The sequence below is a fragment of the Oncorhynchus kisutch genome, linkage group LG13 (genome assembly GCF_002021735.2).
Source record: "Oncorhynchus kisutch isolate 150728-3 linkage group LG13, Okis_V2, whole genome shotgun sequence".
NCBI lineage: Eukaryota > Metazoa > Chordata > Actinopteri > Salmoniformes > Salmonidae > Oncorhynchus > Oncorhynchus kisutch.
Window position 1 is genome coordinate 38,534,582 of NC_034186.2, and position 15,863 is coordinate 38,550,444.

The following is a 15,863-nucleotide window of genomic DNA, read 5'->3' on the forward strand; positions in this document are numbered from 1 at the left end:
ATATATAACTTATATATATATTCTAGAGTTTAATTTGGGAGATGGCAACACGTCAAACAACTTATTCCGTGGTGCCCCAAATTCCAAACGAGTTAATTGTTACATGATTAATTTAATCTAGTAACAATTGTACATAGTTAGTTGATTTTATAAATAACAGTCATCACATTAATACAAGTCACGTCATGACCACAAAGACAGAAAACGTTATGAAATTGGTTCAAGGACAGAGGATGTAAGCAAACATGTGGTCATATATTTTGATGGTCTTATTTGACTACCTTCTCTCCATGTGTGTTTAAGTGTTCAACAGTTGCAGGTGTACGCACGTCTAGACGATTAGACAGCCGCAAGGTATGAAATAGCACTGAAGAGTGTTTTAATGCATTGAGTCTTCGAACAAAGTTGTTGCTCCTTTGGCGTTTGTATGAGGTGTTTACCTTCGCAGGTCTCAGAGTCTGGTTTGAAGACGAAGCCTTTGGGACAGGAGCAGGTGTAGCTGCCGGGAGTGTTTCTACACAGGCCGTTGTCACACAGCAGACGGTTCACGAGACACTCGTTGATGTCTGGGAGACATGAAAGAGTCGAGGAGAGGAAAACAACATGGTTGATCAAGTGTAGGGGAGAGTGGGGTAAGTTGAGACATTTTTTTCCCGGCATCACTCGGCCAACAGAAATAATATTCTCTCTTAACAAAGATATCTACCTATATTTCAGGATGTTGTGTTTTCCTGGAAATAATCAGAATTCATGTAAACATTACAGTTTTGAAAACATAGCTTGTCCCAAAAAAAGAAGTCTCTTGGCACAACTTACCGCAGGTATGGGGTAAGTTGAACCACGAACAGGGTAAGTTAAGACACCTACAAACTTCTGTACTGAATGAAATATTACACCTACCTTTTTAAAACCACGTCTATCTTTATTAAAACCATGTCTATCATGCCTATCCCATTAGCATCGTTAACTGGCTACATACGGAGTGATTGACAAATGCGCATACACAGTCAATATTGCTGGAAATTAATTGGCCGATATTGGGTTACGTTTGTCTTTTCAAGCAGGGAAAAGTACCCAATTGTCATACTTGAGTAAAAGTCAAGATACCTTCATATAAAATTACTCAAGTAAAAGTCAAAGTTGCCCAGTACAATCATACTTGAGTAAAAGTCTAAAAGTATTTGGTTTAAAATCTACTTAAGTATCAAAAGTAAAAGAAAAGGTATAAATCATTTCAAATTCCTTATTAATCCAATTAATCAAACCCATATGGCACCAATTTCTTGTTTTTTAATTTACGGCTAGCAAGGGGCACGCTCCAACAGTCAGACATCATTTAGAAACGAAGCATGTGTTTAGTGAGTCCACTTTTTTGGACCTAACTTGCTTAACACATGTTCCATGTGGTTTCTTCCTTTACAGACTCCATGAAATGACGACCTTTTCCTAAATACTTGATCAAAATAATAATTTTGTGTATGGTTTCCTAGAAACAAGGGTGGCTCAACTTACCCAATTGGTTGAATTGACCACACTCTCCCCTAACACAAACCAACCCCAGTGTTTAAAATGATCAGTGATTGGTCATCCAACTTTGTTCATACGTCAAAGTTAAAACCACGAAAGTACAGCAAGATATGGAACTCAGTTTGACTTCAGACCACTGTTATATTCAGATATGAAAACGTGACAAACTCTCATTCGGGTCGCTGCTTTTCCCAGCAAGTCATCGGAGAGTGGATACAGGAAGCCTGGACTCACCCACGCAGTTCTTTCCGCTGGAGTCGGACTCGTAGCCGATGTTACAGATGCAACGGTAGCTCCCTCTCAGGTTCTCACACATGCCGTTCTGACAGATGTCAGGGTCCAAGGCACACTCGTTGATGTCTGAAGAGACACAGAGGACAAACCCACATGAGACACAGCCTCATCTTAAATAAGGCTCTCTCCAACAAAAATATTCATTGTATTTTTTATTTTTTTTTAAATTTAAATTCGGCGGGAAAGTCACACATTTTCGGAGGGACGCATTGGAATGTTCGAGGGGAGGCCTGTTAAATGTCAGAATAACTAATCAGTGATAGTAGAGCTCCACACCACACAGACTTAAGATCGAACCGTACAAGTCACATGACTCACCTCTGCCGTCAGCGGTGATGCCAATCCCACTGCTGCACACGGCCTGGAACTCAGCTGAAAGGCCATTAAAAACACCTGTAAGTCACCTGCTAATATACCCAGTGTAACAAAAAAACACCATTTACATTATAATTCTAACAATCACTTCTGCAGATCTTAGCCTGGAATCTGAACTGTGATGTGAAACAATTCTGAAACAGAGCTAACAGGATCTTAATAACGGCACATGTAAACCACTGATGCTTGCTGGTGGGGTTTAGGGTCAGCTTTGGTCACCTGAGTTGCGGGCAGGGCAGGGCAGGCAGGGCTCTCCGAAGCCGTGTTCAGGACTGGCACAGCAGCACTCGGACTTGGTGACGGCGCCCGGGAAGGGCCGCGAGCACGTGCCCATCTTGATGGCGCCGTAGCAGGTGGTGCGCATGTGTGTGTCCACACACACTCTCCCGTCCACGTCGATGGCCAGGCCCGGCGGGCACTCACAGCGGAAGGAGCCCTCAGAGTTGATACAGCGTCCGTTCATACAGATGCCTGGGGTCTGGCACTCATCAATGTCTGAGGGAGGACAGAGAGAAGAAGGGAAGCGATACAGTAAATAATTGTATTATCTAAATGAAATAAGGTTATCACTTCAATAACACTTTATTAATCTCTCCGGGAGAAATCTGCTCCCTTGAAGGTGATCTGTAGATCATAGGAGGCTGGGGGGAGGAGCTATGGGAGGACGGGCTCATTGTTAACGGCTGGAATGGAACCAACGAAACAGTATCAAACATACGGAATCCACACGTTTGACTCCGTTCCATTGATTCCATTCCAGCCGTTACAATGAGCCCAACCTCCTATAGCTCCTCCCACCAGCCCCTACTGCTATAGATGTTGATCAACTGCAACTCTGTTGACTTCAGATAACTGCAACTAGTGTATGGTAGATGACATACCTGTGCAGTAGCGTCCGTTAGGTGCCAGGGCAAAGCCAGATTTACAGATACACTTGAAGCTACCATCCTCATTGATACACATTCCATTGAGACACATGTTGGTGGTTGCACACTCATCATGATCTGGAAGAGCACAGGGAGACACGTTGTCATTTATAATGGCCTAGTTGTGCAATAATCTACCACAGATTCCGTAGGTTGAATATATAAATGAATGTCCATTCTTACCTATGCAGTTCTTTCCATCAGGAGTGAGTTCAAAGCCAGCGTTGCAGATGCACTGGAAGCTTCCGCCAGTGTTGACACAACGTCCGTTACGACACATCACTCCGTTCACGATGCACTCGTCAATATCTGTGGAGGGGAGTTTGACCGTTAGCCAGGTCAGGTACCAGTCTTTTTCTGTCCTGGACACCGCCAGAAGGCCAACGTACCCAGTCTATCCATACCATCCAACTGTTGGAATAGAAAATGATCATGGTGAATGATTGGAACATACCAATGCAGGCCTGTTTGGTGGGGGTGCCCTGGTAGCCTTCGTGACACTTGCAGTGGTACGACCCAGGTGTGTTGACACAGTCTCCATTGACACAGGGGTTGCTGACGCACTCATCCACATCTGAAGGAGGGAGGAGATGAAGAGAGATGAGTTCATCAGAAAAACCCAGGGTGCTCCAATTGACAAATCTGAACACTCCCATACGTGTTGAAAAAGGTTAGAATCAATGCTAATGTGTAAAGATACCCTGAGTTTACATCAGAGAAAAGAAGTCCCATGTGTGGTCAGAAAATGGCAGTGGAGTGAGTATATGTCATTTTCCTAACTGACTTTGTAGTGGGCTTACCGATACACTCCCCGCGTACATCCTGTCTGTAGCCCATGTTACATTCACAGCGGTAGCTGGTCGGGGTGGGGATACAGCGTCCGTTCAAACACAGGTTGGTGAAATGTTTACACACATCAACGGTCTCATTGAGTGATACTGAGGATACACAACACAACACACAATTACATTACATTACTAACCAAGGTTTATTAATCTCAAAAACACAGTGAAGAAGATGAAGAGATGAAAGGTTGCTCCCATCATTATTTTGACATTCAGGTGAGTCTCATTGAGATACAATCTCTTCTTCAAAAGACGTAGTACATGAACTGATCAACAGGCTATACAGTGCATTCGGAAAGTATTCAGACCCCTTTCCACATTTTGTTACATTAAAGCCTTATAGTAAAATGAAATAAAAATGTATAATCCTCATCAATCTACACACAATACCCTTTAATGACAAAGCGGAAACAGGTTTTTAGAAAATGCAAATATATTACAAATAAAAAACTGACCCTTTACTATGAGACTTGAAATTGAGCTCAGGTGCATCCTGTTTCCATTGATCATTCTTGAGATGTTTCTACAACTTGGAGTCCACCTGTGGTAAATTCAATTGATTGGACATGATTTGGAAAGGCACACACCTGTCTATATAAGGCCCGACGGTTGACAGTGCATGTCAGAGCAAAAACCAAGCCACGAGGTTGAAGGAATTGTCCGTAGAGCTCCGAGACAGGATTGTGTCGATGCACAGATCTGGGGAAGGGCACCAAAACATTTCTGCAGCATTGAAGGTCCCTAAGAATATAGTGGCCTCCATCATTCTTAAATGGAAGAAGTTTGGATCCGCCAAGACTCTTCTTTGAGCTAGCCGCCTGGCCAAACTGAGCAATCAGGGGAGAAGGGCCTTGGTCAGGGAAGGGACCAAGAACATGATGGTCACTCTGACAAAGCTCTAGAGTTCCTCTGTGGAGATGGGAGAACCTTCCAGAAGGACAACCATCTCTGCAGCACTCCATCAATCAGGCCTTTATGGTACAGTGGCTAGATGGAAGCCACTACTCAGTCATGACAGCCTGCTTGGAGTTTGCCAAAAGGCACCTAAAGACTCTCAGACAATGAGAAACAAGATTCTCCGGTCTGATGAAACCAATATTGAACTCTTTGGCCTGAATGCCAAGCGTCACATCTGGAGGAAACCTGGCATCATCCCTATGGTGAAGCATGGTGGTGGCAGCATCATGCTGTTTGGATGTTTTTCAGCTGCAGGGACTGGGAGACTAGTCAGGATCAACGGAAAGATGAATGGAGCAAAGTACAGAGAGATCCTTGATGAAAACCTGCTCCAGAGCGCTCAGGACAACGACCCTAAGCACACAGCCAAGACAACGCAGGAGTGGCTTGGGGACAAGTCTCTGAATGTCCTGGGGTGGCCCAGCTAGAGCCCGGACTTGAGCCTGATCGAACATCTCTGGAGAGACCTGCTCCCCATCCAAGCTGACAGAGATTGAGAGGATCTGCAGAGAAGGATATATAGATAAACTCCCCAATATATAGATAAACTCCCCAGATACAAGTGTGCCAAGACTCGAGGCTGTAATTGCCATCAAGGGTGCTTCAACAAAGTACTGAGTAAAGGGTCTGAATACTTACGTAAATGTGATATTTCAGTTTTTTTTATACATTTGTAAAAAAACAACAACAACAACAACAAAAAACCTGAGCTGCCAGAATAATAGTTTGTGGGGAGGCACTGATTAACGGCGAATAAACTATAAACTATCAAAAGAAAGAAAGTCGCACACTCCATGTATAATCTCCCAGCAATTTAATGGGTATTTACCAACGTTTCGGCACCACTGTGCCTTCCTCAGGGTTTATACATTTGCAAACATAATCTTTTTTTTTGTTGCTTTGTCATGATGGATTATTGTGTATAGATTGATGAGGGAAAAAAACTATTTAATCCATTTTAGAATAAGGCAATAACGTAACAAAATATGGAAAAAGTCAAGGGGTCTGAATACTTTCCAAATGCACTGTACACTCAGTTTAAACCATAGAATAAGGAATTAAACTATTAGTAATTTTATACAATCTCTATGGTTTAAACAATATCTAATATCTCTGATACAAAACGTAAAACCACAAGCTAATAATAGAACACTACCCAATTGACACTTTTCAAGGCCCAACCAACTCACCGATATTACGCCCCCCACCGTTTCCTCCGAAACCATTTCCTCCTCCTCCTCCCTGTCCCCCTCCTCCAATTCCTCCTCCGTTGCCATGGTGACCATTGCCATTAGGTCCGTTTGGGTTGAGCTTGTAGCCGTAGCTGTAACCGTTACCGTTGCTGCCACCACCATTGGGGAAGACTCCGTGGGGGAAACCTCCGTTACCTGTGCCATGGGGAACCCCATCGATGCACAGCCTTCTGTACTCATCTACAGGAGAGAGCATGGAAAGGGTTAATGTTGGTTCATCTTCAAATGACTCCCATACACACACAGAAGTTTACATACACTGAGTTGACTGTGCCTTCAAATTCCAGAAAATGATGTCATGGCTTTACAAGCTTCCGATCATTTGAGTCAATCATTTGAGTCAATTGGAGGTGTACCTGTGGACGTATTTCAACGCCTACCTTCAAACCCAGTGCCTCTTTGCTTGTCATTATGACAAAATCAAAAGAAATCAGCCAAGACCGCAGAATAAAAATTGTAGCCCTCCACAAGTCTGGTTCATCCTTGGGAGCAATTTCCAAATTCCTGAAGGTACAATGTTCATCTATACAAACAATAGTATGCAAGTATAAACACCACGGGACCACGCAGCCGTCATACCGCTCATGAAGGAGACACGTTCTGTCTCCTAGAGATGAATGTACTTTGGTGAGAAAAGTGCAAATCAATCCCAGAACAACAGCAAAGGACCTTGTGAAGATGCTGGAGGTACAAATGTATCTATATCCACAGTAAAACGAGTCCTATATTGACATAACCTGAAAGGCCGCTCAGCAAGGAAGAAGCCACTGCTCCAAAACCACCATAAAAAAGCCAGACTATGGTTTGCAACTGCACATGGGGACAAAGATAGTACATTTTGGAGAAATGTCCTCTGGTCTGATGAAACAAAAATAGAACAGTTTGGGCATAATGACCATCATTATGTTTGGAGGAAAAAGGGGGAGGCATGCAAGCCAAAGAACACCATCCCAACCGTGAAGCACGGGGGTCAAGATATTGGAGTAGCCATCACAAAGCCCTGACCTCAATCCAATAGAAAATTTGTGGGAAGAACTGAAAAAGCGTGTGCGAGCAAGGAGGCCTACAAACCTGACTCGGTTATACCAGCTCTGTCAGGAGGAATGAGCCAAAATGAACCCAACTTAATGTGGGAAACTTGTGGACAGCTACCCGAAACGTTTGACCCAGGTTAAACAATTTAAAGGCAATGCTACCAAATATGAATTGAATGTATGTAAACTTCTGACCCACTGGGAATGTGATGGAAAAAAATAAAAGCTGAAAAAAGGATTCTCTCTACTATTATTCTAACATTTCACATTCTTAAAATAAAGTGGTGATCCTAACTGACCTAAGACAGTGCATTTTTACTAGGATTAAATGTCAGGAAATATGAAAAACTGAGTTTAAATGTATTTGGCTAAGGTGTATGTAAACTTCAGACTTCAACTGCATGTGAGCTAGATAGACAAGACCGCGGTCATTGTCTTCACCCAGATCTGTTTCATCTTTCTCCTTTTGTTTTTAGTCATGAGGTCATACTCTTCAGCACTTTAGTGAGGGGATGTGGGACCGTGGATCACTTACATTGTCAGTTGCAGTTTGGGTCTAGAGCGGTCATGGGGAGGGGGGGAGACACTCTAGTCCCAAACTGCAACAGACCGATATCTATCCTACCTTGCCTTTCCAAGGTCTTCGAAAGTTAACAAACAGATCGACCATTTCGAATCCCACCGTACCTTCTCCGCTATGCAATCTGGTTTCCAAGCTGGTCATGGGTGCACCTCAGCCACGCTCAAGGTCCTAAATGATATCATAACCGCCATCGATAGCAGACAATACTGTGCAGCTGTATTCATCGACCTGGCCAAGGCTTTCGACTCTGTCAATCACCACATTCTTATTAGCAGACTCAACAGGCTTGGTTTCTCAAATGACTGCCTCACCTGGTTCTCCAACTACTTCTCAGACAGAGTTCAGTGTGTAAAATCAGAGGGCCTGTTGTCCGGACCTCGGGCAGTCTCTATGGGGGTGCCACAGGGTTCAATTCTCGGGCCGACTCTTTTCTCTGTATACATCAATGATGTCGCTCTTGCTGCTGGTGATTCTCTGATCCACCTCTACGCAGACGACACCATTCTGTATACTTCTGGCCCTTCTTTGGACACTGTGTTAACTAACCTCCAGACAAGCTTCAATGCCATACAACTCTCCTTCCGTGGCCTCCAACTGCTCTTAAATGCAAGTAAAACTAAATGCATGCTCGCTGCCAGTACCTGCCCGCCTGTCCAGCATCACTACTCTGGACGGTTCTGACTTAGAATATGTGGACAACTACAAATACCTAGCTGGTTAGACTGTAAACTCTCCTTCCAGACTCACATTAAGCATCTCCAATCCAAAATTAAATATAGAATCGGCTTCCTATTTCACAACAAAACATCCTTCACTCATGCTGCCAAACATACCCTCGTAAAACTGACTATCCTGCCAATCCGTGACTTTCGGCGATGTCATTTACAAAATAGCCACCAACACTCTACTCAGCAAATTGTCATCCGTTTTGTCACCAAAGCCCCATACACTCCCCACCACTGCAATCTGTATGCTCTCGTTGGTTGGCCCTCGCTTCATATTCGTCACCAAACCCACTGGCTCCAGGTCATCTATAAGTCTTTGCTAGGTAAAGTCCTGCCTTATCTCAGCTCACTGGTCACCATAGCAGCACCCACCCGTAGCACACGCTCCAGCAGGTATATTTCACTGGTCACCCCCAAAGCCAATTCCTCTTTTGGCAGCCTTTCCTTCCAGTTCTCTGCTACCAATGACTGGAACGAATTGCAAAAATCACTGAAGCTGGAGACTCATACCTCCCTCCCTAACTTTAAGCATCAGCTGTCAGAGCAGCTCACAGATCACTGCACCTGTACATAGCCCATCTGTTAATAGCCCATCCAACTACCTCATCCCCATACTGTTATTTATCCTTTGAACCCCAGTATCTCTACTTGCACATTCATCTTCTGCACATCTACCACTTCCAGTGTTTAATTGCTAAATTGTAATTATTTCGCCACAATGGCCTATTTATTGCCTTATCTTACCTCATTTGCACACACTGTATATATACTTTTTTCTACTGTGTTATTGACTGTATGTTTGTTTATTCCATGTGTATCTCTGTGTTATTATTTGTGTCACACTGCTTTGCTTTATCTTGGCCAGGTCGCAGTTGTAAATGAGAACTTGGTTGAATAAAGGTTGAATAAAAGGTGAATTTTTTTTTTTTTAATGACAGGCAATCCAAGCTATTCAAGGTGTTCATTCATAACACATGCACAAAATAACTCAGCAATTGAGTGCAAAGGGGAGTTTGGACTGTGGGTTAGAAGTCGTAAGTTGTGTGTGTGTCTGAGACAGATGAGGAGGAGAGAGTGTGTGTGTGTGTGTTCGTGCGTGTACTCACCGGACCCTCTGACAGGGCACATCTCAGGGATCTGTCCAGAAGCCCAGCAGCGGCCCGTGTCACAGCAGCACTGCATCTTGGTATACTGGCCCTGCAGTTCACCTGCACAGCGCCCACTCGCTAACGCTGAGAAACACGTGCCCACACGCTGGTCTGAGGGATGAGAGGATGGAGTGAGAAGGAAGAGAGAAAGAGATGGGAAGAGAGGTCAGTTTGCTTCAGGGTGAGTCACTCAAATCGCTCATGATGCTGTAAACACGTTTGACTTCCAGGTCATGTAGAACATCTCATGTTAGGCAGACCATGTTATAATGCATAATTTACAATACTGTAAATACTCTGGTGACAAGGTACAGTGAGGGAAAAAAGTCTTTGATCCCCTGCTGATTTTGTAAGTTTGCCCACTGACAAAGAAAGTATCCGTCTATAATTTTAATGGTAGGTTTATTTGAACAGTGAGAGACAGAATAACAACAAAAATCCAGAAAAACGCATGTCAAAAATGTTATAAATTGATTAGCATTTTAATGAGGGAAATAAGTATTTGACCCCTCTGCAAAACATGACTTAGTACTTGGTGGCAAAACCCTTGTTGGCAATCACAGAGGTCAGACGTTTCTTGTAGTTGGCCACCAGGTTTGCACACATCTCAGGAGGGATTTTGTCCCACTCCTCTTTGCAGATCTTCTCCAAGTCATTAAGGTTTCGAGGCTGACGTTTGGCAACTCGAACCTTCAGCTCTCTCCACAGATTTTCTATGGGATTAAGGTCTGGAGACTGGCTAGGCCACTCCAGGACCTTAATGTGCTTCTTCTTGAGCCACTCCATTGTTGACTTGGCTGTGTGTTTTGGGTCATTGTCATACTAGAATACCCATCCACCACTCATGTCCAATGCCCTGGCTGAGCGAAGGAGGTTCTCACCCAAGATTTGACGGTACATGGCCCCGTCCATCGTCCCTTTGATGCGGTGAAGTTGTCCTGTCCCCTTAGCAGAAAAACACCCCCAAAGCATAATGTTTCCACCTCCATGTTTGACGGTGGGGATGGTGTTCTTGGGGTCATAGGCAGCATTCCTCCTCCTCCAAACACTGCGAGTTGAGTTGATGCCAAAGAGCTCCATTTTGGTCTCATCTGACCTCAACGATTTCACCCAGTTGTCCTCTGAATCATTCAGATGTTCATTGGAAAACTTCAGACAGGCATGTATATGTGCTTTCTTGAGCAGGGGACCTTGCGCGTGCTGCAGGATTTCAGTCCTTCATGGCGTAGTGTGTTACCAATTGTTTTCTTGGTGACTATGGTCCCAGCTGCCTTGAGATCATTGACAAGATCCTCCCGTGTAGTTCTGGGCTGATTCCTCACCGTTCTCATGATCATTGCAACTCCACAAGGTGAGATCTTGCATGGAGCCCCAGGACGAGGGAGATTGACAGTTCTTTTGTGTTTCTTCCATTTGCGAATAATCGCACCAACTGTTGTCACCTTCTCACCAAGCTGCTTGGCGATGGTCTTGTAGCCCATTCCAGCCTTGTGTAGGTCTACAATCTTGTCCCTGACATCCTTGGAGAGCTCTTTGGTCTTGGCCATGGTGGAGAGTTTGGAATCTGATTGATTGATTGCTTCTGTGGACAGGTGTCTTTTATACAGGTAACAAGCTGAGATTAGGAGTACTCCCTTTAAGAGTGTGCTCCTAATCTCAGCTCATTACCTGTATAAAATACACCTTTCTGATTGAGAGGGGGTCAAATACTTATTTCCCTCATTAAAATGCAAATCAATGTATAACATTTTTGACATTAGTTTTTCTGGATTTTGTTGTTGTTATTTTGTCTCTCACTGTTCAAATGAACCTACCAGTAAAATTATAGACGGATCATTTCTTCGTCAGTGGGCAAACGTACAAGATCAGCAGGCGATCAAATACTTTTTTCCCTCACTGTATAAACCCAGCTTCTTCTGGGTCACAGTGTACGACTGTGACGGGAAACAAGGGTTTGTACATTCTTCAGGATCATAAGAAAATTCAAAAGCTTTTAGCACAAAAAAGCTTGACAATCACCTCCCTTCCACAAAGATGGTACGCAATTGGGAGAAGGGATGGAGTTGTGGCTCCTCCGGCCCTGAGGAGAGGTTACAACTAACAGCCGTCCCTCAGGTCAGGGTCAGTAGGCTGGGGGAGGGAAAGGGTGTGTTCGGGTAGGTGGAGAAGAAGTGAGGGTCCCTTGGTGCATGCGTGTGTTTGTGTGTGTAATGCAGATGAAAGTGTAGGTGGAAAGACAGAAGTAGATAGGGGAAAGAGGGAGTGTTGTGGAAATATACAAAAGTAGACATCCTATGCTGTTGTTTGTTTTTGTTTTGATACAAAATTCACCAGATTGGGTCTGCGGTTCGGCCTGGATTTCTCCCTAAGGGGTAACTCTGCAGAGAGGTCGGCAGTATGATAAGGGAGTATAAGCAAATTTGCTAAATGGTTTGAACAAGTATGTTGTTATGCTCTTTGACATTTGTCTTAGAAATGTTGGTATTAAGAAAATTGGGAATGTAATAATTTGTCACACGGTGAATAAATCGTCTGAAATTCCAGAATCAGGAATGTCTAAAACTGTTGTTTTGTTCTGTCCTCTCTCTCGAAGTTATGGCGATAGTGACTACAGGTATCTTGATGTATGGAAGAAATAAAATGACGAGAACAGCGTGAACTTCAACCCCCCCCCTAACTGGCTGAAGACGGGACCTTGTCCTTCACCACTTCTACCGTGAGACCTGAGTCCGAGCCAGCAACCTGCACACAGCATCCAGTCGAAGCTATTAACTGCCTTTTCTCTCAGGAGTGCGGCATGAGTCCAGGTGGCGTGAGCATGGAAAGAGATCCCGTCCACACTTCTCTCATGCTGCTAGTGTACTGGTAGGAAAATGGACAAAGACATAATGGACTGTAAAGGAGAGTGGCGGCTCAGGTGAGAGACATTTTCAAGGGCCATCCACTTTGAACGTGTGCCGTTGGGAGAACGAACTGAAACACTTTCTGAAGAGAAACATGAAGAAACGCCAGAAGAAGAGTGCCGGGAAGGAGGGGGGTGATCAACTGTGCCTGTAAATTAATTTAGGGTTGCTCTAAACTGTTTATTTGGGGTATCGGGAAGCTTATTGCAATTTGGATTGAAATGCATTGAGATACCGATCTGTCATTAACATACCACTGGCGACAGTAAAACAGGGACAAACGGGGGGGGCTGTAATGAGAACAGTTAATACTGATAACATATGGTCCCCTGTTTGTAAATGTACATTCTAACCGTATCGGTGTGTGCTAAGTTTAGGGTCTTGAATTTGAGTGATAGACTCAACGTGGAGCACTGAAGACTGCCGTACTAAATGTGGGTTGTATAACCATGATGGGGACATTGATAGTAGGGGTTTTGTTTTACCATGTTATCAGAATTCTAATGTCAAAGCGCATCAATACATAGCTTTCTGGATGATAGAGTACAATTGACTTAAGCATGTTTTAGTATGTTTATAACTATACAAGTGGACTAGCAGTAGTGACTAATATGTTTTGGGTTAGATGGAATGATTTATGTGCAAATGTTTTTGTAACAGGAGGCTAAGTACATACAGGGCATGTATTTGAGACAGAATGTTTGCATAAGGGTGTTAGTTGCAGAGATAGTGTTGTGATTTCAGACACTATTGTCAACTTTCAGTGAGGAGTTGAAAGAATAGCCACAGATCCCTGTGTACCGGAGGCCACCTCACCAGAAGGGCAGTTCGCTGTAGTAGTAGCATCACATCTCCGGCAGAGGGTGCCAAATGATAGGTGGCCATTGTTGTACATTCACACCCCGGGGTGAGGGTAACTTGACTATTGTCGTGGAACATCTGAAAGAGCTCAGCGATGATCGCGCAAACGAACACCAATCAAGACAACGATTGGAATCCGTTTGGATGGGTTCAGTCATTGTTTGGTGTTATGGGAGATACAATATTTCATTGGTTGATTTATGGCTTAGTTATCTTTTTTTTGCAAAAATGCTTATTCTAATTTATGTTAAGAAATTGTGTAGCAAAACCGTTGACACTATTCTCACCATGCCATTACTGACCCCTGAACCCAATTGACTTTCCTATGCCTGATGAAGACGGTGATAATCCATAGCACCAAGATAAAAACGTTGAGTTAGTTTTGCAGCATGTTCATAAGTCATGCCCACGATGCGGGTCATGTAAATGGTGCTCACATGGTAATGTAGACAGTGTCAACGAGGCGATGCGATTCAAATCAAACCAAATTTGATTTGTCACATGCTCCGAATACAACACCTTACAGTGAAATGATTGCCTTGTGTCTGGGGATGAAGCGTGTACTGATGTTTAATTCATGTTCCTTTCCCCTTTCTGAGAGTGAATTGCACTATGTGAAGGTTTGAAACTCAATGACAACGGAGGTCATTTACAACTGTAATCTGCTAAGTGTAAGGAAGTCTTTCCTTTTCCCTCTGTCCAAATCATGTTAATGCTTGTTTGATGAAAATGCTTTTTTTTCTCCATTAGGTTGAGACTTAGTCTCAAAAGGGAGTAAATGTTTTGGAAAATGACACAATTATATGCTGTTTTTACCATTGTCCATTGTTATATGCAAGTGTTTTTTTTCTGATGCAGGCTTGTTGTCTTGTGTCTTAGTTATAAGTCTGGGCGTACAGATAAGAGCTGGGTGCGACCTCAGTATGTGACATCCCGTTTGTACTATCTGCAGGAACTCCTCTGTGTGGAAACTTGCAGGAAGGAACAGACAATGGTGGCAAAGTCAGCTATCTTAATCTACACAGACAAGCTAAACGCCTTTTATACACCATGTTCACCACCCCTATTTGCAAACATCTGCTAAATGAAGAGGTTCGACTTTTCTATAAATGCTGAGAGACAACTCTGTTCGTTGGGCCTTAACTATGCACTGTTGAAGTGCATAGTTAATTACTCAATTTTTTCTAATCTTATTATAAAGTTGTTGTTTGAAGATTCTGCAGTCTCTTCCCTTCGAACAGATCAAATCCCCTACAGGAGGGAGACGTGCAAGTCGATTAACTTGTCTAATGAGCTAGCAGTCCGGAATTAATCAGTTCCATGTGGAGCAATCCTGGACAATTATATTGGACATGAGAAGCTCTGGGTCTGGAGCTTATAGACATGCACTTTAAACAGCCCAACTTCCCCTCCCTCCTTCCCAAGGGACCAACCCAGCTGGGGGCAGAATTGTGGGGCGGTGAGGGGTGTGTGGGAACAGGCCATTAGAGGGAGGGAGAGTGGGTGAGGGAACGGAATGGAAGGGAGGGCGGTGATGGGGATGATGATGACTTAAATTGGAACCAGACCCGTAGCTAGCTAGCTAGCCTATACAGAACAGCACAACTGCATGCTTTCTTTTATACAGACTGGGTTTTCACAATGCGACGGATGAGGCATTAGGGCTGATTAGTGTCGGGCTCAACAGGTCCCTCCGGTCTGCTTCTCCACGCTACGCTGTCCCAGAATAACGCCAGCCCAGGGCCAGGGGAGGCATGCAAGAAATCAGCTCGGCCAGAGCCGACATTCCTGGACCTGGAGCCCCTCGCTCACCTCATGTGTAGTTTCTTAGTCTACCTCCACTCGCAAAACGCACCCAAGCAAACAGGGCCGAGTCGGTCGACTCACACAGGGGAGCCAGCCACAGCATGGGTCTGGCTGGAGCCGAGGATATACGGCGGGATGTGTCAATGTGTCAGACAGGGCCTGAAATCACAGCTCTCTTTTATTTGTTCCTGGGGACTCTACAGTTCACCGGGTTACACTAGACAGATGGATGGGCACTCTGGGTGAGAAAGAGAAAACGGGGTAAGACAAAAAGGGGCATGGAGGGGAGAGGGAGAAAGCAAGAGAGAGAGGGGGCAGAGAAAGAAAGAGAGGGGGATGGGAGGAATGTTAGCAGAAATAAATATCTCCAGTGTGACCCAGTAGAGTCCAGTCTCTCCTCAATCTCCCCCTGGCCAGAGAGAGAGAGAGAGAGAGAGAGAGAGAGAGAGAGAGAGAGAGAGAGAGATGGTGGGGGGGGGACAATAACGAAGGAGTCTACTGGGTCAAATAAGAGAGAATTGGGGGAAGACAGAGAGATAGAAGTGAGATGAGAGAGAGCGCGAGCGAGCGAGAGAAAGCGAGAAAGAGAGGGAGTCTACTGGGTCAAAGAGTAGAGCAGGCTGGGA

General features: G+C 44.2%; 1 protein-coding gene across 3 annotated transcripts in view; it reads right to left on the bottom strand.

The window, feature by feature from the left end:
* Positions 1 to 15,863, bottom strand: part of LOC109902959 (fibrillin-2) — a 116,388-nt gene that overhangs the window by 25,472 nt on the left and 75,053 nt on the right. For all 3 annotated transcript variants that reach the window (XM_031786185.1, XM_031786188.1, XM_031786187.1), the window contains exons 10-19: positions 9,626 to 9,778; positions 6,115 to 6,357; positions 3,923 to 4,060; positions 3,577 to 3,696; positions 3,306 to 3,431; positions 3,078 to 3,200; positions 2,416 to 2,691; positions 2,140 to 2,193; positions 1,762 to 1,887; positions 441 to 566 (exon numbers count right to left, since the gene is read on the bottom strand). In XM_031786185.1, the coding sequence (XP_031642045.1) occupies positions 441 to 566; positions 1,762 to 1,887; positions 2,140 to 2,193; positions 2,416 to 2,691; positions 3,078 to 3,200; positions 3,306 to 3,431; positions 3,577 to 3,696; positions 3,923 to 4,060; positions 6,115 to 6,357; positions 9,626 to 9,778 (1,485 nt within the window). The remainder of the gene's footprint in view (positions 1 to 440; positions 567 to 1,761; positions 1,888 to 2,139; positions 2,194 to 2,415; positions 2,692 to 3,077; positions 3,201 to 3,305; positions 3,432 to 3,576; positions 3,697 to 3,922; positions 4,061 to 6,114; positions 6,358 to 9,625; positions 9,779 to 15,863) is intronic.